The following is a 25862-nucleotide window of genomic DNA, read 5'->3' on the forward strand; positions in this document are numbered from 1 at the left end:
ATGACAACTTAATGGTACACCACAAATTCCGCTAAAAGCGCTAGTAATCTAGAGGTTTTTGATAAGAACATATAACGCCGTTTTCTTCTGCAACACGCTATATGCCGTCGCGCAACCATTCATATCTATAGCCGTGTGCAAAAGCGAGAACTCGAACGGTTCAATGACATAGGTATTGACATCGTTTATGTTTTCTTTGACCGAGTGTAGTGAGTTGTAGCACAACAGGTGTTTTATATTTACCGTAATCAAAAACGCGCATGTGTGTCTGTTATCTATGAAAATTTACCATAGAGTAATTACTCTATGAAATTTACCGTCCGCAGCGGCGGCGGGTATCACAAAACGATATACGTACCACGGAAATTGTTATTATTCGTTTTATTGCCTATTAGGATAATATATTATAATAATCATAAAACCTATGCCATGTTTTTGAGAAACGTTTTAGCCGTACGTCGAACGTGCGTAACGAGTTCAAACACGTTTAATCGTCGGGCATGAACGCTACGCAAACTTACCAGCCTAGACGCCCGGTCATTAGTCAGTTTATCAGCTATTTTGTAGTAGAATATTATATTATTATGTTTTATGTGTGATGACTGTTGATGAATACGACGCGCGCCAATGTAATAATAATAATATGTAACACCTAACGTCGCAGCTGCCGTCGATACCGATTTTTTTTTCCTTTTTTTGTTTTTACCCCATACTGTTTGTGTTGACATGACTGACGTGGTTTTGAATAATAAATAAAAATACGATTTATACTCGTGACTATGTTACCCCAAACGACGAACGCCATCAAGGAGACCATACATTCAGGACATTTTATGGTTTCAAGTTTTGAGGCCGAAGCCCAGGACGACGAGTATCAAGTGGCCGTGCCCGTGTCCGAAGAAATACTGACACGGGCTGACATCAATAATTCAAAAACTTCATTAAATAATCTTTTCCAATGCATGTCTGTCGCTTACAGGTAAACTATACATTAATCAAATCATTAACTTATTATAGTTAGTATCTATTCAAACACTTGCTTTATTTTATTGTACAGTTTTAGTATGTGTACAAGTATTAGGTAATGCATCTTAAACCTTTAAAATAATAAATTAATCATCAGAACAATTTTTAAAAATATATCTAATTTATCATTTGAATTGAACATCAAACACAAATTATATATTTATAATAATAACAAGTAACACTAATTCTAACTTATTATATGGTAGATATATTTTATTATGATTGTTATACTCAATATTCCAAATAGTGGGTACTAAGACGACATACACCACAAGAACATATTGTTTAAGTAAATTATGTAAATAATAGCTTTTTATTAGGTCTATCTATATTTTATCATGTTTCATATTCGTATATATTGAATTTTGATAACTGTTTTCCAATGTATAAAATTAAATTAATATTTTTCAAACTTCAAATTTTGTTCAACCGATAATTATTTAAATAATATCGAGAATAATATTGATATTCAATTGTTGAATTGATACATAAAGAATATATTGTTTGTTTATCTAAATAAAACTTAATTTTTATTTTGTTTTTTATATTTCATACAGCAGTATCTTTGTACGGGGTGGTTGAAGCTTTTACCCTAGGCTAATACACTTGAACAGGCCTTTTTGACATAAACATATGTATATACTTCAACTAATTTTGAATTGTGTGTTTTGCTGATAATTGTTTAGCTATAATTAAAGAGTATTAAACATTTTTTTTTTAATTACAACAATTCAATCATTTTATGTTGAAATATTATTTTTTTATTATTTTGCTTATTGTTTGGACAATCATTTTTATTAAGTAGACATATATTATATTGCCTCAGTCGTATTAACATTTAACATACCAAACTTAACATTCAGAATAATCCATTTTACTCTATTAAATTTAATATTTTAGTGAATTGACATATTAAACAGTAAAAATATTATCTATGGCTTAATGTTGGTTTTTACTTTTTATATGTTTTAATTTTGAAGTAAGTTATAAATACTTATTTTAAAATTCTCATAGCTTGATTCAAAATTAAAACAAAAACTCTTTTTGGGGTTCAAGATAATATTTTTATCTTACAATTTCAATTTGATATGAGGTCAATACAAGAAGCATTGTGACATTTCCTTTATATTTAGTCCGTGTGCACTATATTTAATTTTTTTTTTTTGAGAGTTTTTCTACATACAAATTTTATTTGTAATTTATTTGTAATTGGTTCCTCAAGTCGTAAATAAGACCCTGGTTCCATACACACATTTGAACTGAAATGATGCATTAATATTAAGATGATGATGTTCAGTAATATAAAACCTCTTAAATCATAAATTACTTTATATTTTGATCAAACATAGTTGCACAATATATAATAATTATTATTTGTATAGTTCAAAGTTCTTTAAATTAGGTTGAACAATTTTTATTCACTTATTCAGTACTCTAATTATATATATTTATAAATAAAAAAAATGGTTTTTGTTATATCAAGGTAATTTTTATTTTAATCATTATTATGCTATATATTATTATTGATTATAAATTAAATTATAATTTAGCTATGGACAATTTAAATGCCATTACTATTGATCAAATATTGATATAATCTACCTATCTTTAAGATTTAAGCTTCCTCACAATTTTGTATTTTACTAATACAAAATAAATATTTTACTTCAGTCAAAAATCATACTGATATCAATAAAAATGTATTACATATTTTGGTCTCATTAAATTAAACTTAATTTTAATTAAAAATAAGTATATTAAATGTATTTGGTACATTATTTTTAATAATTTAAGTATACTTAATTTTTATAGAACTATCATTTACAGAATTATCAATTAATTTTAGGAACAAGCGATTGATAAACTTAGTATTTTTAAAATATTTTAAAGTCTTAAAAATTATAATTCTATTTAAATTTGTTTTAAATCAATTTTTCCTTTGATAATAATTAAAATAAACAGGTATAATTGCTGATTGATATTTATTGAGCTGAATATTTTAGCCATTAATTAATAATGCATTTAGCTGGTGTTTTTGATATACTATACTGAAAGCATTTCAATTTTGATTTTTGCATTTTAGACACAAACTAACTTCTCCTAAATGGAATCGTTTCAAAGGAGTTCGTTTAAGGTGGAAAGACAAAATTCGTTTAAACAACTTAATATGGAGGTGTTGGCATATGCAATGTGAGTTATTTTTGAGATTACATGTTTTTGTAGAGACTTATCACAATTTATACCATTTAAACATAGACTTGTAGAAATAGATGGAACATTTGCTCCGAGGATTGGGAGGCGTGGTCGTTCCAAACAGATTAAGAGATAGCTTGACTTTTATCATAAGAGAGAAGTGGGACTATTCCGAGGACAGCCAATATACAGCTTTAACAGCCCCCGATTTTTGAAACGAGCTCCACCTACTTGCACGCTTTATCATACCTAACGTCTATTTCTATAAGTCTATGCATTTAAATGACGGTTAAACATTTTCTTATCTTACTCTCAATGACTGATTATAAAGGTCTTAACATTTGACATTGTAGTCTTAGACAAACTCTTTATTATGTTAAATCCTTGGTAAATACAAAATAGTAAGATTCAACACACCACACAATATTATAATATTATAGTAGTCATATTTACTAAATATTTAGAAATCTGAATGTTTGTAATATAAATTAATTAAAACGTCTTACAGCAATGAAAATATTTACTTTTTCATAGTAAAAGTAAAAAATGTTTATTATAGTCAATAAATATTATACATTTAATTTGTATTATAATGTATCTTACATTAAATGTAGTACTTTGTTTAAAATGATGCATATTTAAGTAACAAAAATAAAACGTTCATAATATATAGGTACTGGATGAATCAAATTCATTGTGTCATAGAATAATATTATTTATAAACTTGTTTAAAAGGTACATTGCTATACATTTATTCTATACATTTTAGCTAAAATATTAAGCAATAAAACTGTCCTATGTGTGTACTATTATATTATTAAATTTAATTGATTTTTAAAATAAATTCATTAATTCAAATAATTTTATCATAAAATTGTATATTATGTTTAAGAGATATCTATAAATTATTAACCTTATTTAAGATTGTAGTGCGCCAAGAACATTTTAATGAGATATTTAGGTTATTTACTCATTTAAGAATACTGGTTTCTTGTCTTAGCTAAAATAGGTAGGTAGAACATTTTCTTTTCCTAATATTCATGAATTTGGCCATATCTATTGCATATATTTTTTATTAAACATTTAAAAATAAATTAGTAAAGTTATTTACAAAACTTGTCTTAGTATGAAATATTAACTAATAATGAATGGATACACAAAAATATGATTATTTGCTTGAATATAATGTTTGTTAGCAATCAGTATAAGCATTCATTTTTAATACATTATTTAAATATTTACATGTTATAATAATTTATATTTATATACTAACATGAACTAATTTGTACATAGTTATTAGTTGCCTAAGTGGTTTATTAACTTAGAATATTTTTAAACATGAACTATTATTATTGTTGTTGTTGTTCTTTATAGGACAAAACTTTTATTAAAATAATATTTGTTGGTGTTAACTAAGACTTGGATCATGATACCATTAAATAATGATTTTATGACATAAAAAACACTAAAAATGTAATGGTTACCATCAACAAAAAAATATATATTACACAATGAAAAAAAATGTTTGATGACATTTTAGAACACTTGTAATTTAAATTATTCACCATATCTTGGAGTCTTATTAAAATACCAATAACCTATTTGAGTAAAATTTAAAAGACAAAACATTTGTATTTATAGTTCCTCAAAGGTATTAATTGTAATTTGTGTACTGTATTTTATAAACTCATGATTTTTTTTCAGAATAGTGAAAAATAGTTTAACATTTTTACAAAGAATAACCTTAAATTGTCAACATTTTAACTTAAAACCTAGGTACTTAGATTTGTATGTTATTGAAACACATTTTTTGGCTAGAAAAGCAACGCCTAGGATGTTTAAAAAAAAAATGAAAATGTCATCAACTTTTGAGCTTTATTGATAATGTACCTACCAGCCCTGCCTCTTTCAGAAAGACAACACCCCCCATGAATTTGTCCCTTAACACAAATTGAAAAACACTTAAAACTGATTAAGTGATAATTTCATTATTGCTTACTGTAATTAAGCTACCCACCCAAAAAAAGTCTTCGTAAAAACCCTTTCTCCACACATCTGATCACTAGTGTGGACAAATTGAAATCATTAGTTTACAAGTATTACTGAATAAACTATTAATTAAAAATACTTTAAAAATATTTTATTAAGTGGTAATATAGAATAACAATTATTTAATAAATAGAAAGTACCCTTTTTCCATCCATCAGTGGTAAACTAATCAGCATTATCCGTGGTTATCCTATTTAATATTCATTGATGTATTTCTCTCTAATTTAACAAAACCATATAGGAAACAATTATTTAACTTACTTTATTTATTATTAACAGTTATTAAGAAAAGTAATTACATGATCTGTCAGTTTGCATCACCAGTAGAAATTGTAGACATTCATAAACAACCAGAGGTATATAAAATAAATAATTTTTGCTTTGTTTTCAGTTTAAAATATACAAGTTAATTGGTTTTATTTTCAGGCTGTTGTTTTGGAAGGAAAATACTGGAAAAGAAAATTTAATGCAGTAACTGCAGAATACAAAAAATGGAGACTATTTTATCGAAGTTTACTACAAAATGGATTCAAAGAAAGACAAAAATTAGTAATTATTATAACAATTTATCCACTATTAACTAAATATTTGATTGAAAATTTATTATTAAAATTAATATGTAGGTATTAAGTGTCTACATTAGTAGGTATAAAAATTTAAAATTCGTTTTTTTTTTTTTTGATAAGATGATAATTTCACGCATTTTTTTAATCAATCTATACTTCATCACTCTAAGCATCAACAATCAAATTTAGACTTAACCCTTTCATTTCCATTGGCCTATATTATATGCCTCAATGACAAATTGCATTAACAGGCCATTGACGCATATGTGTGTTTACTAATTTATATTCAAATTTGATAACCTGACAAAAAAAATATGTTGATAGGTATCTTACAATAGGTATTTAAAAAAATGATTTAGCAATTTTTATTGAACTCATTACTCAGGTGTTGATAAATTTTGAGAAGCCCATCAGTTAAAAAATATTAAGAATTACTTTTAATTACTTAGCTAACTAAATTACTAGTTGTTTTTTTTTTGTTTTTTTGCTAATAATTATTAATTTTGGAATTTCATATTCATTGAATAGATTAAAAAACTATATAAAAATTTTAATAAAATGACTTGGCTTGGCAGACGACAGTTTAGTATAGTATTTTTTTTTCAATTAATGGTACAGCTTCAACTCCTAGGGTTATTAGCTTGCAACAAAAATTAGTATAGTTTAAAAGTACTTTTCAATGAAAATGTTAAATAATATACTTATATTATCATTTAAAAATTATTTATTCATACTAAATGTTACTACTTTTATCTAGTTATATATAATACTCACTTCAAAAAATATCTACTTACTTTCTCAAAAATAAATAATTTTTTTTTTTAAATGCGCATAAACATTTATTGTTAATTAAAATTATTATGATAATGATGATGAATAAATTGAATTAACATTTGTTTACCTATGTTTTATTTTTATTTTTATCTAACAGTTTATAACCAGAATAAAATAATTTTATTATTAAGTGTACATGTTGTTAATATTCATATACGTTAAGCATTATTCTATTTATATTACATATAAAAAAAAAGAATGATTAAACCCGTATTGAAACAATAAGGTAAATACTAAAAACATTAAACATAGGTACTAATAAAAGTGTTAGTTTGGATTTTGAACATGTGGTAAATATAACATAAAAAAGACTTTCTTTAACTATAGGACAATCAACAAAAATATAATTTACATTTTAAATTATTTTATAGTGCATTTTACAATTTGTTTGGATATTGATGAGTACTAGTTTTACTAAGATGATTTTTAAATATATTGTAGTAAATAGTAATGCATTTGGAGATTTTAAGACTAGTGCACATTAGAGATCATTTTCCAGAAGATTTATGAAAAACATTAATTTAATTTCAGTATACAATTATGCAAACACCTATTTTTAAGCAAATCTATACATAATTTTTATTTCTAACATTTATTAATTTAATATGTAATTGTAAATATATTATGTTTTAGTTGAATGAATTTTTAGAATGGCAAAAAAACAACTGTGATATAAGAATCGATGATGATTATATGAATTTTGTAAGCGATACACTTTTTTCAACAGTGACTTCAAATTCTCGCATATTTGAATTTCCAAATGCCAGAGAAGGTATGTAAATGTTTAATATATTCATACAGTGTGAGTGTAGCAATTTCATAGACTTATTCAGATTTATAATCATAATTATTTAAAAAAACATACAAAAATTTCCTTTACTTATTGAAATACAAAATCTTAAAATATATTTATATTATAATCTTTACTCTTCAGATGTGTTTTGTATACAGCTAAATATTTAATGAGGTTATGTTGTGTCATTGATATATACATGGTTAATTAATTTTGTGTTGTTTCAAATGTTTATTGTAAAGATAAGTTTCTAAATATAAGAGCTGTTAGTATAAGCCATAGCTGTAGTTATTAGATAAGAGTTATATTATTGGGGATTTGTGTATTACATCATATAAGTGTTGATTGACTGATCTAGCTAGCATATTAATTTGTAGTTTATTTGCTTAATAAACCATTACTTTCCATTTACAATTATTAAAAAAAATATGTTTTTAGAAAATAACAATTATTTCGTGTGAGATACTTCAAAAAATATAAAAAAAATTTCCAATGCATTACATTTATTGGGTCTAAAGTACAACATAATACTACTTTTTTCTTTAAAACAACTGTAATTTGATAAAAAATCATTAAAAAGGAATGAAAATTGATAGATTCAACAGTTTGGTAATGTTAATAGATTAAAACTTCTTTAAATTTCCTGGTTAGGGTCTTATATTAATTTAATTAAATAATCATTAAAATTAAAATGTTTGCTGTTCAAAATATCAAATCTTATTTTGCTAATTAAAATATAATCTTTGACATTGGTGATATTTTTGTTTATGTCTCTGAACCTTTGTGCCTCTGAAAAGGGGCAAAGGTGATGGCTGTGAATCAAATATTAAACTTGAATATTATAGTAGAACTTACATTAACTGTTCTATAATATACTTAAAAATGTATTGTGATAATGATTGTATATAATGATTAAATTATTTTTTTAATACCAATTTATGAATTTATTAGATAAATTAGTATAATGTTTATGATTTATACAGAATACACCTTAAATTATTTGAGGTTGATAAGTTGATTTAAAATAGGTGTGATTTTTGTTGATCCTTTTTTTTAATTAGTAGGTATCTAATATAAGTATTTATAAATATTTAAAGAATAAAATAGAAATTCATCCAAATTAAATATTTAACAGGCATAACAAAATAATTGATTCAGATCTTTTCTATAATACTTATCATTAAACTTGAAGTATCACTTCAATTAGATTCCAAAGAGGCTCCATATTTTATTGTATCTTATTTGACTCTGAATAAAATATTAATCTTTTATATGCTACCCAACGAAAATAAAATGCTTGCCTTCCTATTTTTATAGACATTGAACTTTCAGTAACACAAAATAGAAATTATAGTTTTTTCTACGAACAATTGAGAATTTAATAAAATATAAAAAAAATAGAGATGCGTTTTAATTTTTATTGTGATTTAGTTTATTTTATTGGCCAAAACCCTTTCATATCACTTAATTAAAATGCCTCAAATTTGTCGTTTTTCTTATTTTTTTTACTTCTAACTCAATTATATAAGTGTCAAGAAGAGATATTTCTGTTACATTCGATCACTTATTTCTCACTTAAATATTTTTTTACACATTTTTCTTATTTTGTATATGAGCCTGCCATTAGGGTTGAGAAAATGAATGTAAAAATATATATGAATAAAAAAATATTTAAATTAAATTTGTCAATCACATAATTATTAATCAACAACATCAAAAGATGACTGTGAAGTTGACCCTTCCAATCGGCAACTCAAAATTCACATTTGATCATATTTTAGTACAAAATTAGAAATTGTAATTTGTAAATACAGCCAATTTATTATCCAAATAACATAAAACATTCCAGAGAAGTTAACCATTGTTAAATGTTTTATAAATCAGCAGTCACCTATATTTAAAAATTCTGATTTTTTGCTTACAAATGACTTTCTTAAACTAAATAATGACCAAATATGAATTTGAACTAATGATGTAGGATAGTCATTAACTTTGTGGACACCGTTAAAAGAAGATAAAAATCAAGTCATCTTCTTTTTTTAAAATGTTACTCTGGTATAAAAGTGGTTGCATGGCATGCAATAATAATGGATTAATGCACTGCTCCAGTCAGATACCTAGAAAATTAATATATAGGTTTATGGACTATGGTTTTGGTATAGTTGTGTACTAAAAATTGAAACCATGCTATTTTCATTTAATTGCAAATTTAATACTTATTGAAAGTTGAAAATATTATTTGGTATGAATTGTGTTTTACTTAATGACGTTGTGTTGTATATTGAAACACAAATTTCCAAATTTTATTGATAAACCAATACAATTTTAAAAGTTATAGTTTTGTATTAGATTCTAAATGTACATTAATTCAAAATTTGTTATTAAAAGCTTAAGTAGTAAGTTTATTGTATATTTATACTATTATACATATATAACTACAAGGCTCTATCACCCTCTGCTTACTTTAACTAACCTCTTGTTGACCCACACCGACCTGACCCCCTGAGGCTATGCCCTAGGGCCACCTCTCTTTACATAGTAAAATTTAAAAAATTAAATATTTGGGAGATAAAATATACAATATTCATTAATATAGTATGTTAAATTAGTAATATAAATAATAAAATCATCATACATTATAGAAAATTTACTATTTAGTATGTTTTACTTAGTAAAGTAGTAATAAATATTGGATCATAATATAAAAAAAAAAATTTTTAATATAAAATTAGGTATTACATTATTATTAGGGGGCGAATTTGTATGTATTTACATATTTGTCGCGCATGATAATATTCGAATGATTCCTTTATAGAAGTGCATTACAGGATTTTCTGATTATTTTAAGCTATGTTTGATATTACATATTTTCACATATTTAATCTTAATTACATATTTTACTTGTGTTACATATTTTTGTTAAATATTGAACTATTTACAAAATTAATAATGTATCACCGTTTTATATTATGTGTTATCTTCTCCAGGTTAAATTAGATCAGAATTTTCCGAAGTTGATTTTTTGATATCAACTAAAAAAAAAATTTCCTTAAAGCACCCTGTAATGTAAATTTATTTAAAGAAAATTACCCCCAAACACCTCTTCCCCCGGAGCCAGTGATAACTCGCCGGGGTACTTGGTTACATGCTGCTGCATATTGTTGCAACAATTTAAATGTCATTGAAAATATGATTTCCAAAATTGAAATAGACGTAGTTTCAGCATCCTAACTCCAATGAATAAATACTTAATTTGAATGTATTCCTAATAATTACTGTTAATAAAATAGCAATAAAATGTAGTGTTGTATAATTTGTATTTACCTACTTATTTAGTATACTAATTTAACAAATTTTTTTTTCAAGAATAAAAACATTTTTTTTTACATATCTTGTATTTTTAATTACATATTTGGATAAAATTAAATACATATATATGTACATATTTTTGAATTTTAAATACATACAAATCCGCACCCTAATTATTATTAATAAATAGTAACAAACTCATGTAAATTAAATGAATATTACTGTAAGACAAATTACTGATTAGTTATTATACTGAGTAGTGTATTCTAACAACACACACAACAGTTAAAATGGTTATAATAAACTTACATAATTGATTAACCCATGCCTTTTTCTTGCTGCTTTATTCGAAGAAGAACATTATAATTTATGGCTATATAATTGTATTATTCATAATAATATGTCTCCATGTTGATTATTATGATATTATAGTGATTTAAGTTTTAAACATCGATGATATCAAACTTTTGTGCATTAAATATTGTTGGAGTAACTATTAAAATTGTCCTTAAGTATTATTAGTATTTAGCATCTGCAACTATTATGATAATATTATTGATACATTTACAAATAGGTAATTATGATTATAAAATGTTTTTAATTGAAATCGTCACAATTATATATATTTATATACATCAATATCGTATAATTAAACCCACTTGTTCACGAAAAGTGGATACTTACCAAATTTTTATTATTATTATTATTAATGCAATACAATTTGTTAAATAGATGTTCATAAATTATACTTAGGTCTTAGGTAATATTATGTATTATATTTCATTATTTTCTAATTTTGAATTTGAATTTAAACTAATGTACCTACTATTACTTCTTATAATTAATGTATGATTTATGAATAAACTATAAGTTTAATTTAATCATAATTCATAGTAATAACTAATAAATAAAAACAATTTTATAGGTCCTTAAAATATTAATATAATTATTTAAAAATAGCTGTAATAGGTGCTAATAGCACATTTTATAATTACTATAGTAAATAATATATTAAATAAAATTATACACGCGGGATAAAGTTAACTGACGCTGAGAGTTTGAATTTTCAAAAATTCGAAATTTTTTACTATAAAAAAACGTTGAGATGGTTTGGCACTGTATCGCATTAATTGTACTGCTCAAATAAGTTCAAATTGGTCTCATTGTATTCTATCAATTATCAATTGAAACTTAATAGATTTGATTTAAATGTAGGTATCATATTATAATATTAGAATGTGGGTTATGCTTGAAGATACCTATTTGCATTCGATCTTTTGTCTGGTATACCTACTGGCTACTCTTGTCCTGCTCCAAGTTCTAACTAGACAACAAGTGGTCCGACGAAAATCTGTTCTTGAGTTCTTTCTGAGCATTCCTGCATTCCACCCAGACATCATCTGCATAACTAGGGAGCTGAGCCTCCTTAAGGTTTTACTTTTGAGCTCCTCCTCTGGCTCGTAATTAGAACCCAAATCATTACGAAGAAGAAAAATGTAATTAATAATTAAAAACTGTTTAATGTGTATACTAGTTGAACATCCCAGCTTCGCCTGTATAAGTTAATCTTGGTTTGAGTGTATCTCAGTTTTAATGTACCTTACAGTAATTCACGGACAACCCAGCGTCAGTGTACCTTTCTTTATGAAATAATTCGACCTAGATGAGTGACCGAAAGTTTCTGTCTAGATTTAGTACTTGGTATATTTTTCAACGTAGTTTAAACTACTTATTCACCAAACTTTTCGGACATCTCTAAAAAAAATCAGATATTTTCGCCAAATTCAATTGAGTGGTTTTTAAGTATATAATTCACTCATATGCATTTGATTTTAAAATAAAGTTTCTTTGAGACCATAATCGCAAAGATTTGATGCATGCTCCTGATGTGCTCGAGTAACCAATAGCAACCATTTTTAAACAAAAAAGTTTCAATTTTCATCGTAAAGATCCTGAGATCCCTGGTTGACCTTTTTAAAATGCGAATATCAGAAAATCATTTCTAAATGCACATCTAGATCATTAGAGGAACCAGTGTTCCAAATAATATTGAATAAGTGAGTGGAATTTCGCTTATATATAGATATATAGATAATATAATAAATATTGATATTGTGGATGTACCAAGCATAAGCGTGTGCACGGTAGTAGCAGGGAGGGCAGCTGCAAGATTTTCCACTACGTGCCCATGTCAGAATATCGCTTAGAGATGTGCAGAATCAGCGTTATCTTGTTGGACAGAGTATGGTTGTAGTAAATAGTAGTTGTACTAGGCTAGGTACTACTATAGTAATATAGTATGATGTAGAAAAATGTACATGACGTCATGATCTTTTTGGATTGATTTTTTAGAGGATTGGGTTTTAATTTATTTTTAGAGATTTTGTTTTGCTGAGAACACTTGTATAATATGGGTTCTGAATCCTTATTATAATTTTTTTTTTTTTTTTAATTAATTTAATGGCGTTTATTGAAAATTTACAATCTGTACATTATATACAATAAGTAAATATGATAAAAGAATAAAATAAAATGACTGAGTGACATGAAGGAAGACTCGCGGTCGAGTCACCTTTTACAAAGAATTTAAAAGAAAAAGAATTTTTATGACTTATATAAATGCTTATTAGTTATTATAATTTATAAATACTAAGATACTATTATTATTGATAAGTTGACGATTGTATGTATGGTGTTTGTTCATTGAGAATGTCTGGTAACTGTCACATACATCATAATATTACCTATATTACTATACAATACGTTATACGTATGTATTATGTATTTATGTGCATGTAGTAATTTAGTGTCATATTTTAACCGGAAGGTTAGTTATTAAGTATTTAAGTGCAATATTTATTTATAAACCCAACTCTGTTATAATCAATATTCAGTGCTATAATAGTATAAAAATTAAACCGAATTTGAGGATACCAAATGATACTAAATTGTTATCGAATATGTATTTTAATTTATAAGTCGAAATGTGAAAAGCACATATTATTTAGCTTTTTAAATATATTCTAAGAAATTTTGTTTAACTTTCTTTTTATTCTATTGATTCGGATAAAAAATATATCAATAAGTAGGTAATTGTTATTGAGAGATTTTCGCTTCTGAAATTCGAGATTTCACAACACGCCGTTAAACAAACATGATATATTATCTACATGGGTCATTATACAATGTTTGTGTTATTCACTTGATTTATATTATTTTGTATTGTATTTTGTGTATTATAAGAATGCGACTATACGCAAGACTTGGAATTAATGTTTTAAATTCACTGACTATTATACCAAGAATCACTGTCTAAATTACAGTAATAATTTATAATTAGATATTATTTACTTATTTAATTGTTCTTATCGGCTTACCAGTATGTCCCAAATACTACTTGAAAAACCAATTAAAGTGTTTATCGTTCGAAAAACATAATATATTCGTTGATTAGATTGCTAGAAGCTCCGCTCCTCACTCCGCCCTTCCTTTAACTTAATACCATCGTTTTATGCCATCGCCATGTCATAACCGAACAAATTGATACTGTTCCGTATTTATCGTTTTTAATAACACTTGTAAACCTCCTAGTTGCGCTATTTCTCGCCATTCGAGATTTTTCTAATCAGCTTGTAGGTTATAGTCCAATATGCCAACGTCAAGTTTTATGTATACAAAACGTACGTATGTATATTATTATTGCTATAATGTGTATATAATATTATATCGAAATATTTACATTAAATATTTCGTTGCGCCAACACGTGTCTTTAATGCGTTCGTCGTGTTCGCACGTTCTTATAGACTAGTACTTTAATGTACTCGTATTATTACTTTTAAGTTACATCGTGCGCATAATTCAGCCCAGTTCTTTAACTTCGAAGTGTCTGTTTTTGATTTTGGCCCGACTGAACCCAAAAACTTGTTATATGAATAAATGATAAATTATCGGCTAGTTGAGTATTGACTAGAAATTACACTATCGTCTGTGTCGATAACAAAAAAGCACATCGCGCATACCGACAAGAATATTATTTTAAAAACATTTTTCTTTTTTCTGGTTAATCTGGTGCTGAGATTAGTCTTGCCAGAGTGCCAACATTTAATAAGCTACATTATACAACTGCAGTGGACAATTATTTGCGGTTAATTTGTTTTTTTTTAATAAAATGAAACGGAATCAATTTATAATATGTTTGTGAATTATAAACCTTATTAATAAGCTGTACTGGCACACTATATATTTTAATATAATGTACTCGTGCGCGTGTACTGAATAATATTATAATATTATACATTTAATTATAATGACGGTCGTATGTGTGTTTCGAGGAAGAAAAATATATCTCAAAATACACGGCTGACGGCTTTATCGAAACTATTATATATTATTATAATACGGTCTTGTTGTGATAAGATTATAGTCTTTAAAAATTAAAATGTGGTATTTTTAAAGAGGTCTAACTCGGTGGCAGTAAATCCGTTATCACCAACCAGTAATGCCAGTATTGAAATCGAACGTTTGATATTATATTTACTCACGCCCAGAACTCCTCTCCGATGTATTATATTATTATTGTTTAATTATATCGAACGACTTATTAGCTACGCGCGCGTTCCTATTTAAATATTTATACATAATGCCCCTTATAACATCCAATATACACTTATATTAATGTATAATACGTATTTAATATATTCTATACTATAATTTATAACATCATTGTAAAAAGTTGGCGGTGTGACGTCCGCGCTGTAATATACAACATTGTAATACAATTTTTTGACGTAAGTTTACGATTGATTTTTTATAACCGTCGAGTGATTTCGGGGTGGGGGTAAATCAATTTAATTATAAACAAGGTGATGATTGCTGTTTTATGTGTACGTTCTATTTTTACTTAATTTGATTATTTTTTTTTCTTTTATGTTTTTAGACAAATCGACTACGACTAATATTGCCGATTTTATACAACCAAGTTTAGGACAGCTGCAGCCAAATTTAGATGAATTCATGGATACCATAGAACCTTTGCAAGGTACATACAATACAATTGCATATTATAATACCATAATAATAAATAATATTTGTACGTTTGGTACATACATCAATATATCATAATATACTGTATAGGTATCTATACCATTGATTAAATACACTAGTATATTTTAATCTATGTCTATACTAACGAGTAACGTGTTAATACTTTTTTCGACCTTTAGGCTTGTTTTAACGATTCTAATGTTATATATTACGTTTTATTAGACGAAAATAACGTACAAATATATATTTATTATTTTAATCGTTAATTATACATTCGTTTTAGCAATATTATTGTTAACTTACAAGTTACAGATATCTATTACTATACCTATCATAATTTCCCACAATCTGACTACTGACTAATTCAATTAATTATTGTATTATATCAAATATAAAAGATAAACAAAACAAGTTTATTTCACATTTTCTTATGCTAACTAGTATTAAACCCAACTCAATAATAAGAATTATTACATCATTATTAATATCTGACGTTTTCCATAATACAAAAAGGACTTAGTGCACATGCATTCCCTTATTTTTTCTAACATAGAACAAAGCAAGTTTTAGGTTCAGAAGAATCCATTTTTCTTTATTATTTTTAATATTAGAGTTGGTTGGCATTGGTCTATTATTTTTAATATTAGAGTTAGTTGACATTGGTCTATTATAGCAATTTAATATAATTGTAAGAATATTATCCAGGTCCATCATACAAATTCTACTGGGGCACTGGATTATATTCTGAGCTTTAAATTTGATAATAGATCAATTCAACAAGTGGAATGACAATACACCAAAAATATAATATTATACTAATATAATAAACTTTTGTTTTCAATATTTAATGAAACTTATAAGTAAATTATAATTTAAGAAGTTTTTTTCTATAACTGAACATAATAATAAACATAAACATCTACGTTTAAGTGTAATTTTATTTCTGTTCAAATATATGAATGAGACCCACCCACCACCACCCTATTAAAAAAATGAGGACATGAAATTGTTAATGAATACTGAAAAAATGAATAATAGGTTAAAATGGTTATTAACCATAAGTGGTTTACAGATTAAAAATTTAAATAATTGTTTATTCAAGTATAATTTTATAAATATACTAATAAAATAACGTTTAACAGATCAATTTTAACTCTTTAAACAGCATGGCAGCATGGATATTTGACACCTAGCCACCTAGGAAACAATTTGTTGATGTAAAAATTATATAATATTATATTTGATATAGAATTTGGGTGACCCGGCTTACTTTTTTATTAATGATGATTTAGGAAAACCTTTAAAATATTACGTAAACAGTTATATACTGGTAGTATATTATTGGAAAATAATTTATAGGAATGTCCTCTTTTTATTAGACAGATCTGATCACCCTAAATAAAATTATGTATTACTGCTGAATTGTTACTCTGCTTGTTGAATATTAACTTGTTTATACATTTATATGTAAAATATTATCTAGGACTATTTAAGCATTATTTTTTTTTAATTTTGAAGCAATGGTATTTTAAAAAATGTTAGATTTATTTTTAAAATATTCATAATTTACTTCAAAATTAAAATATGGAAAAACTGTTTGTGGGGTTAGATAATGTTTTTACCATTCAATTTGATATGAATATATATATATTAGAATGATATTAAAAATAACAGTACAATTTATCGTGTGATTCATCAGGAATACACTATCAGTACATATGGGTATGACTTAATACATCTTAATGAATGAAAACTTGAAACAAGAGTAAACTATTATTTATTTAAAAGGAATGTCTATCAGGTATAATAGCTATGTTTAGTAAACTAAACTGTTGGCAATGTGAGACACTATTATTATTATCATGTATACACTACCTAATGAAAAAAGAAAAATGTGGGTAGGTTAGATATCTTATATTAAAACAACTAAATGGAAATTATATCAATGATAATTTTATCATCACCTTTCTATGAAAAAAAGTTAAATTTTGGATTTTGAATGTAGTAGAGAAGTATTAGTTTTATAATTAAATATTGTTTTTTTTTATTATTTTTTTTTTAGTTTTGTCACCACTTTTCGGTGCTAAAAAGAGTGCTTCAAAAGTATTGTCTATAAAGATCCTCTACAGATTGGAAATTCGATGCAGTTGGTACTTTAGAGCGATCATTTTTGAATTTTTCAGTAATTCTTTAGAAAATTCTAAAAATCTACAAAAAAAAAAATGTTTAGAAAGTCTATATTTTTATTGATTTTGGTTGTGATACAGATAATAATAATATAAAAAAAACTTTCAACGATCATTTTCTTTTATCTTATAAACATAGGTTCAATACATGGAATATTTATAGATAATAGGTGGGTATATTAATAATTTTGAAAATTTAAACAATATGATAAAACTTCATTGAAATTGTCATCTTATACTTAAAATGTCTTTACATAATTATTTTATTAACTTTAATTTCTAAAACATACATAGAGTTTTTAAATGATATATTGTTGTAATACGGTGTGTTAAAAGAAAAATATTTTTTCAAAAGTTCTTTTTAGGTATTTAATTTTAGGAAATAATCAACGAGTTACATTTTAAATTTATTCAATTAATTTTGTAAATACTTAAATAATATTACCTATGTAGTTCCTATTTAGTTATTATACAGTTAAAACTTTTTTTGTATGGTGAGGTGGGAAGTGTTAAAATACTTATGTAAAAAATTCCATTAAATAGGTAACTGCTCTGCTGTACTAATGTACCTACCTAGTTATTCTGATGGATGTGTTAAATTTGAATTCAATGATAAATGTTTATACAAAAAAATGATTCTGTGGAAAAAGTCTAATTTTTTGGTAATTATGCTTACTAAGTACTAAGAAATGTATACTTTTGACCCACCAAAGTACTAAGCTAGATTTGATTTGCTACCAGAAACCTCCCTGAAATTTAATGATCAGAGCATAATATGTTCTACTAAAAAATAATAGTGTCTTCAGACTCTAAAATAAAATAGATTGTTCAATCAATACCGTAATATCTTTCCACTCAGAATCTAAAATGATTAAATTATCTAGAACTATTATATTGTGAAATAAAAAAACCTTAAATTATAAGTATCTAGGTATTACTAATTAAAAGTTACTTCATCTTTCAAAATGTATTTAAAAATATATGTGTATATCTATATTTTTTTTAATTTGTACAAGAAAATAGAATATTAAAAAATGAATTAAAAAATTGTTCAATTTTCAATTATATATTTTAAGATGTTTGTAAATTATTTATTATAAATACATTTACAAGTAATAACTTAATTTAAATATGGGTGTTAGATATTGACCTATTGCGAAAGAGATAATTTTTTGTTATTCTTTTGCACACTTAAAATATATATATTCTAAATGTTTTAATCTTTGTTAATGGCGGAAAAATTATCAGTCAATTAAATAATTTAATTTGAACCATTTACTAACTTATTTCATGAAAAACATTATTAAATAATTAAATTTTTTAATATGTTTAGGAGATTCCTAATTATTATGTACCTAATTAAATACATACTTATGAGTTATGATTAACAAGTATTTAAACTGTTGAGTATGAGTGAAAAACAAATTAAATTATAGTTATTTGTCTTGTTTGATGCAAGTAGTTCCACCAAAATTAATACGGCTATAATATAAAATGTACGGAAATTAGCTTTTGTTTAACATAAAAGAGACTTAATAAAGAATTTAGAGCATTAGATAATATTTACCTAATTTTTGAGGATAAAAATGTAAATTATTTAAACTTAACCTAATGTTTGGTAAAATGTTTGATTGTGATTCCGTGCTTCTATGATAAAAAATATAGCTCCAAAATTCATATGTTCCAAATTAGATTATGGTTGTTTTTTCTTCGACTCGGCATCATTCTCAAACTGGAAGAAATAAAATAAACTCTAAATTTCCTGCCTCAGAAATATTATGAATTACTTAAGATCAACTCACCAAGAGTTAATTCTCTTACAAATTTTCATTAATATATATTATGAAATCAACCAAACTTCTGCCTTATAAATAATCATATGAATCTTTACTAAACTCACCATCTGCCCAAACAGAAAACAATTTCTTTTCCTTATCTTCCAAAGAACTACAAAACATTTTTTACTCTATGATAAACAAAATATTCGTAGAATACCACAATGCAAATTTTGGTAATTACATTACGGTATATACTAACGGATCAGTCTCCTCTTTCAGCAGGTTATTCATGTTTTATTCCTGAATTGCGCATCCTTTCACTAACAATTTACTCCCTTCATCATCTCTCATCGCCTTGGAGTGTTATGCCATCATAGAAGCTCTAACACTTATCTCAAACCTGGATTCTAACAATTACCTAATAGCCTCTAACTCCATGTCTTGCCTACATGCTCTTAAATCCAACCCCTTTAACTCCCATCTTTCGCCCCTAGTTCTTCGCATTAAACAAATGACCTTCAAACTTCACCAGTCAAATTACTCCAATCAATTTCTGTATTTTCCTAGCCACATAGGGATGTGATGAGGTTACTAGCCAAATCTACATTTGACTTTATATGTCCCTCTTTTATCCAAATACCGTATACTGATATCACTCCAATTATACGTGACCACATAAAACACCTCTGGTCCTCCCAATGGTTAAATTTGCCTCCAGATATAAACATATTTTTCCTACTATTCCTTACAATACCTGGTTCAACAACCTCCATCTATCTAACAACAACCATCGTACAATGTAATCGCTTGCGCTCAGGTTACAAACTTCTACCTACCCATGCTTACAAACTGGACTTCAATGACGCTCCACATCCTTCTCGACTGTCCTTCACTGCACATGAAACACACCATTTTGTTTAACTCCCTTAAAGCCCTTAATATTACCCCACACATTTTTTTTATAACTATAAATCAGAAATAGTTATAAATAAAATCATAGCCTTTATACTGAAGGCTAGCTTAATCATCTAATTTTATTAAATACATATTATATTAATTTTCAAAATGTTATTGTATAATTGTTATTTCCTATAATTGTGTGCAAAAAGCTAATAAAAAAAAATAATAATAATAAAACAAAATTACCATATATTGACATGATGACCTGGTCCTTTTTTAAATTCTTAATAACTCATTGAATAATGTGAATAGAAATGATATAAACCTATACCATTATTCTTAGAATTGAACATTCTTTCAAATTAAAATAATTTATTTTGTTATGTTTTGTATTCCTTTAAAGTCAATCTACAAATCATTATAATTTTTTGTTAATTCTGCATTTTAGATCTATTTAGTCCTCCTAAGTTACCACCGGTACCAGAAGAATGTCAAATGTCAACAGAACCTTCCAACACTTTGTACAGTCAACCTTATGGAAATGTAAACACATGTTATCAGACAAATCAACATTCATTGTCTTTACATTCAGAACTGAACCAACTTAAAATGACAAATATGCGACAAGAAACTACCGATTCATCATGTCCATTGCACGCTAATAGTTATTCAACTGGAGAAAACTATCAATCTAATTTTCCTACAATGTTTCATCAGTCTTCAAATGGTAGTTATCAGTCCAATAATCTCTCATATAACAATATTCCCACGGGAGCTGCACAACCTCATCACAATGAAATGCAGATACCACCTCCACCGCCGCCTGTATATTCGTTTGAATTCAATACATCAAATATTAATCATGAGCCAGTAATAAACTCCAACAGTTATACTCCACATCAAGATATATCTGCAACTACCTCTGTGATGAATTATGGCAATGGATCATCAACCAATGACTTTAAAAATAGAACTCCACAAGTACAAACGTATAACAAGTTTCCTCCAGTTGTGAGAAACTCACAAGATCACTTCGTTGCACCCAAAGTAATAATTAATTTATAACCCATGATTTAACATTTATAATTTGATTATGTATTTTTATATATTGTAGATCAGACAGAGGCAACGCGGTAGACAAGCTCAGCCAAAGCAAAAAGTTATGCAATCGAGTATAAATCCTTCAAATGATAATAACCAAAGTGTTCTACTAGCTCAGCTTCTCTCATCAAGTAAATTTTTATTTAAATAATATTATATTTTTAGCATAATTGTGTATAAAAATAATAACTGTTTTGTTAGACAATATGTTTTCAACACAAAGTTCAACTGTAGTTTCTACCAACATGACCAAGTTTCGAAATACAAATGGATCTTATCAAACATACCAGCAAGTACCACAGGTTCAACAAATTCAGCAGATACCATATCAATTAATACAAAGAAGAGCAAGAACGCCAGATCACGTTTTAACTTCATATACTGATCATCTTGTTTATCGAAAACCAAGTCCTGTCTTTATGAATCAAAGGTATATTAATAAGTAATAATTATTAAAAATATTAGTCAATAATAATATTGTACATTAAGTATAAATTAAATATAATATTATTTTTTTTTAGTGACTGTAATGTATATAATTTAACACCTAATACTCGTGGACTTATCGATGCAGTTGGAACACCTGGTGGTATTCATCAACTTCCGCAAATTCAACCTAGATTTGATATACCACATGGAAACACCCAAGGTTACTCAACCTACAGGCTCCCTCAACCTCAAGAGTATGTCAATCACTCTGTCTCTGTCATGGACAAACCATCACCTACGAGCAATCAACCCTCACCTACAAATAACTATAGTCAACCCTTAAATACTCCAATTCCTCAATCTGTAACATCGCCTATGGCATGTAGTACAGATCTCTGTCAAAAAACTCACTCTCCAAATCAATCTAATGAGTCTGTGAATTTGTCACAAAGGAACGGCTCAATGTCAATGCCAACACATGTCATGATCCCTGGTCCATCAAGAACTCCATATAAGGTAATATAGCACACTGATTTGTTTTGGATCATAAACATCTCTATATTTTTAGTTATTTAAATAAATATTAGTGTGAACTGCTCATGAGCTTAAGGCCTAGGTTAAAATATGTGCAGGAGCATAGGAGAGTTTGTCATATAAATGCAGAACAAAAGAGGAGGTGCAACATTAAGAATGGATTTGATATGTTGAATATGTTAATACCTCAAATCAATCAAAATCCAAACACAAAAATGAGTAAAGCTGCAATGTTACAAAAAGGAGCTGATTATATTCTCCAGTTAAGGTCGGAACGAGCACGGCTATATGAAGAGAGGCAAAATTTGCAACAACAAGTTGAATCTCTTAATCTAGCTATAAGGTTGGTAGATCTATTTATTATTTTTAAATTACCCTCAATAATTCTTTGATATTATTTTAAAAAAATTTTAATTTTGTTTTATAGTAATTGTCAAGCAATGTTACCTGCTACTGGAGCCCCATTTTCTAGACAAAGAACGACAAAAATGAAAGAAATGTTTGATGAATATGTTAAGAAGCGAACTCAAGAAAATTGGAAATTTTATATTGTATCCTTTAAATAGTTATAACTAGGGTTAATTTAAGTTGTAACCTATATTTTTTTCCTAAGTAATAAAAGTTACATCAATACTAATCAAAATCCCAGAGGTATTTAAAAACTTTAAAACAAAAAAATCATTTCACGTAAACTTAAATAATAGATGTATATTATAAATCATGATATACATTAAAAACAATATTCTCATTTTTACATTTGAATAAATAAAAGAAAATAACCTCTTTATTTTAATTTATTAACTTTTATGAATAGTACCCCTATAACAACATTAATATTGTACGGTTTTATTATCTTGCTCATTTGTTTTTATAATTTTTTTTTTTTTCAAAAACTCCAATTTAAAACCAACATTTAATTTTTAAACTAAATCAAAAACAATTCACTCTTATGATAAAAGCAATAGGTAATAGGTAAGGCAATAGGTAAGCAATAACATATATTATACTTCATATACTTTTTGTTTGTCATGTAATTATGTTAAAAAGTTTACCATATGTATTTTAATTCCTTAAATTCATATTATTTAGCTGAGTTTAATTGCAGAACCACTATTAAACTCGTTTAACTCTAGTGTGTCTACAACGAGTTATGATGAAATGTACCGTACTACTCTTCAGTGGGTAGAACAACACTGTACACTGGGTGATCTCAGGCCAAGTGAGTGTTAATGATTTAATTATAACATCTAGAAAATTAACCATTATTCTTGTCTTTCATACTACAATGTTGGGCATAAATAATAATTTTTTAATGTGGTATAAAAATCTCGTTGATAGCTTTTATGATATCTATCGTGTTTTTTTTTTTTTTAAATAGTTTAATGAGGAGATTAGGTACATTTGATATTTTACATTGGTTTATGCAATTGGATATGTATATCTTTGTCTTAAATATTTCTTTCACGGACGCCAACAATATATGCATAAATAGGTACAATTAGTATTGTAAATTTGAAGATTTTTTTATTCATTTTTTTAGTATTTTATAGATATTTTTGTTCATAGTTATAGTTGGAATAAATTATATTTTTTAGAACACTATTTTTATTTTTCAACTTGTAAAGCATGTTTAAATATTTTATATTTTTTCAAGACTAATTATACCGTATATTTCCAAAAATAATTGTATTCATGTCGGTTTGTGTGAACATTAGATTAATTTAAGAAACCATTAGCTCACAATTGATTTATTAAATTTTTAGCGATTGCTCATGCAACCCAGTATGAATATTATATTATATTTATAGTAACAATAATCGTATGTTTTTAGTTGCTTTAAACGCATTGCGAAATCTGTGCACATCTACCGAAATACTATCAGATCCAAGTAATCTGCCTGAAGAAATAAATAACATCATTCAAAAAAGTCAAACAAAACATCAATCACAAGGAAACCGAAACTAAAAGTAAATAATATAATCATTAAAAATTGTATGTGCCATTTTTGTTTCTTTAATTATTATATAATTGTTTATGTTTTTGTTTTTATTTTTGTTTTTATTATACATTGTTAATTTTTAATATATATATATATGTTTGTAACTTTTGAAGCTTAATTTTGTTGATTAATTATTTAAACGAATCTTATATGTATAACTATTTTTGAAAATACAGATTCCTTTTTCTGTGATAAGTACATAAAATATTTTTTGCATCTTATAGAAAAATATATTTTCTTAAAATTATATTTTATAAATATTATTCTATTTATTAATGTATGTTTATTATTATACTCGTTAAATGTTTTATTATTTTTAAGTACAGAATATAAATTATAAATCAATATACATATATATATATATATATATTATAATAAAACATTGATGAAAGTGTTCTTAATTTCCAAATTTCTAAAACATATTTTTCTGTTGATTATATAATGAAAAAGAAATTTGATTACATTTTTTAAATTACCTTTTGGTTGTATAACACATAATATTGGCCAGTGACTCGTACCACCCACATGGTCACATACACTTATAGTTGTGGAACTGAACTCTGAAAAGCACAATACTACAATAGGTACTAAAATATATTGGATGGTGACATAGTCTACAGTATAGACTACACTATACAATTAACTACACCGATAACTGGTAAAAGATTGTATATTTGTAGAATACCTCAGTAATATAGTTATCAAAATGTTTGGAATATAGTTGATAATTTATATGAATTGTTAGAAATTATTATTATAACCTGTTAAAAGAAATGACTAGCTCAAAAATATTTATTGTTTTCATTAATTAGTCGGAAAATGATCAAAAAATTAGGTCAATTATAAACCAAAAAAGTGTTATGCATTGGAATTATTGACAATTGAATCAGAAATAACAAGAGATTGTGGGTAAACAGATTTTGAAGAAATTATCTAGACAATTATACCTTAATGTACCTATCTAGATTATTATTATAAGCAAAATTAATTGCATTAATAATAAATGTTTCAGTTTATATTTTATGTTTAGAATGTATTAACTGATACCTTGCACTTTGTTGCCCTTAAGAAATGCCACTACTTAAATAATAACCACCACATAATCACTCAAATATAGTTAG

At 26.0% G+C, this 25862-nt stretch overlaps 1 protein-coding gene across 2 annotated transcripts; it reads left to right on the plus strand.

Moving 5' to 3' along the window:
- Window positions 1–163: 163 nt before the first annotated feature.
- Window positions 164–24773, plus strand: LOC111029420 (carbohydrate-responsive element-binding protein). Of its 2 annotated transcripts, XM_022308404.1 has the most exons (14): window positions 164–979; window positions 3110–3216; window positions 5548–5624; window positions 5695–5817; window positions 7302–7440; window positions 15708–15809; window positions 21127–21725; window positions 21793–21910; window positions 21981–22209; window positions 22301–22724; window positions 22841–23085; window positions 23170–23293; window positions 23832–23961; window positions 24574–24773. In XM_022308404.1, the coding sequence occupies exons 1-14, from the start codon at window positions 780–782 to the stop codon at window positions 24705–24707; spliced, it is 2751 nt and encodes a 916-aa protein (XP_022164096.1). In that variant the 5' UTR covers window positions 164–779; the 3' UTR covers window positions 24708–24773. The 2 variants fall into 2 exon arrangements, with proteins under 2 accessions (XP_022164096.1, XP_022164098.1); XM_022308406.1 differs by lacking the exon at window positions 3110–3216 and having other exon boundaries at window positions 866–979; window positions 24574–24771.
- The last annotated feature ends 1089 nt before the right edge of the window (window positions 24774–25862 follow it).

Source organism: Myzus persicae, unplaced genomic scaffold (assembly GCF_001856785.1).
Source record: "Myzus persicae strain clone G006 unplaced genomic scaffold, MPER_G0061.0, whole genome shotgun sequence".
Lineage (NCBI taxonomy): Eukaryota > Metazoa > Arthropoda > Insecta > Hemiptera > Aphididae > Myzus > Myzus persicae.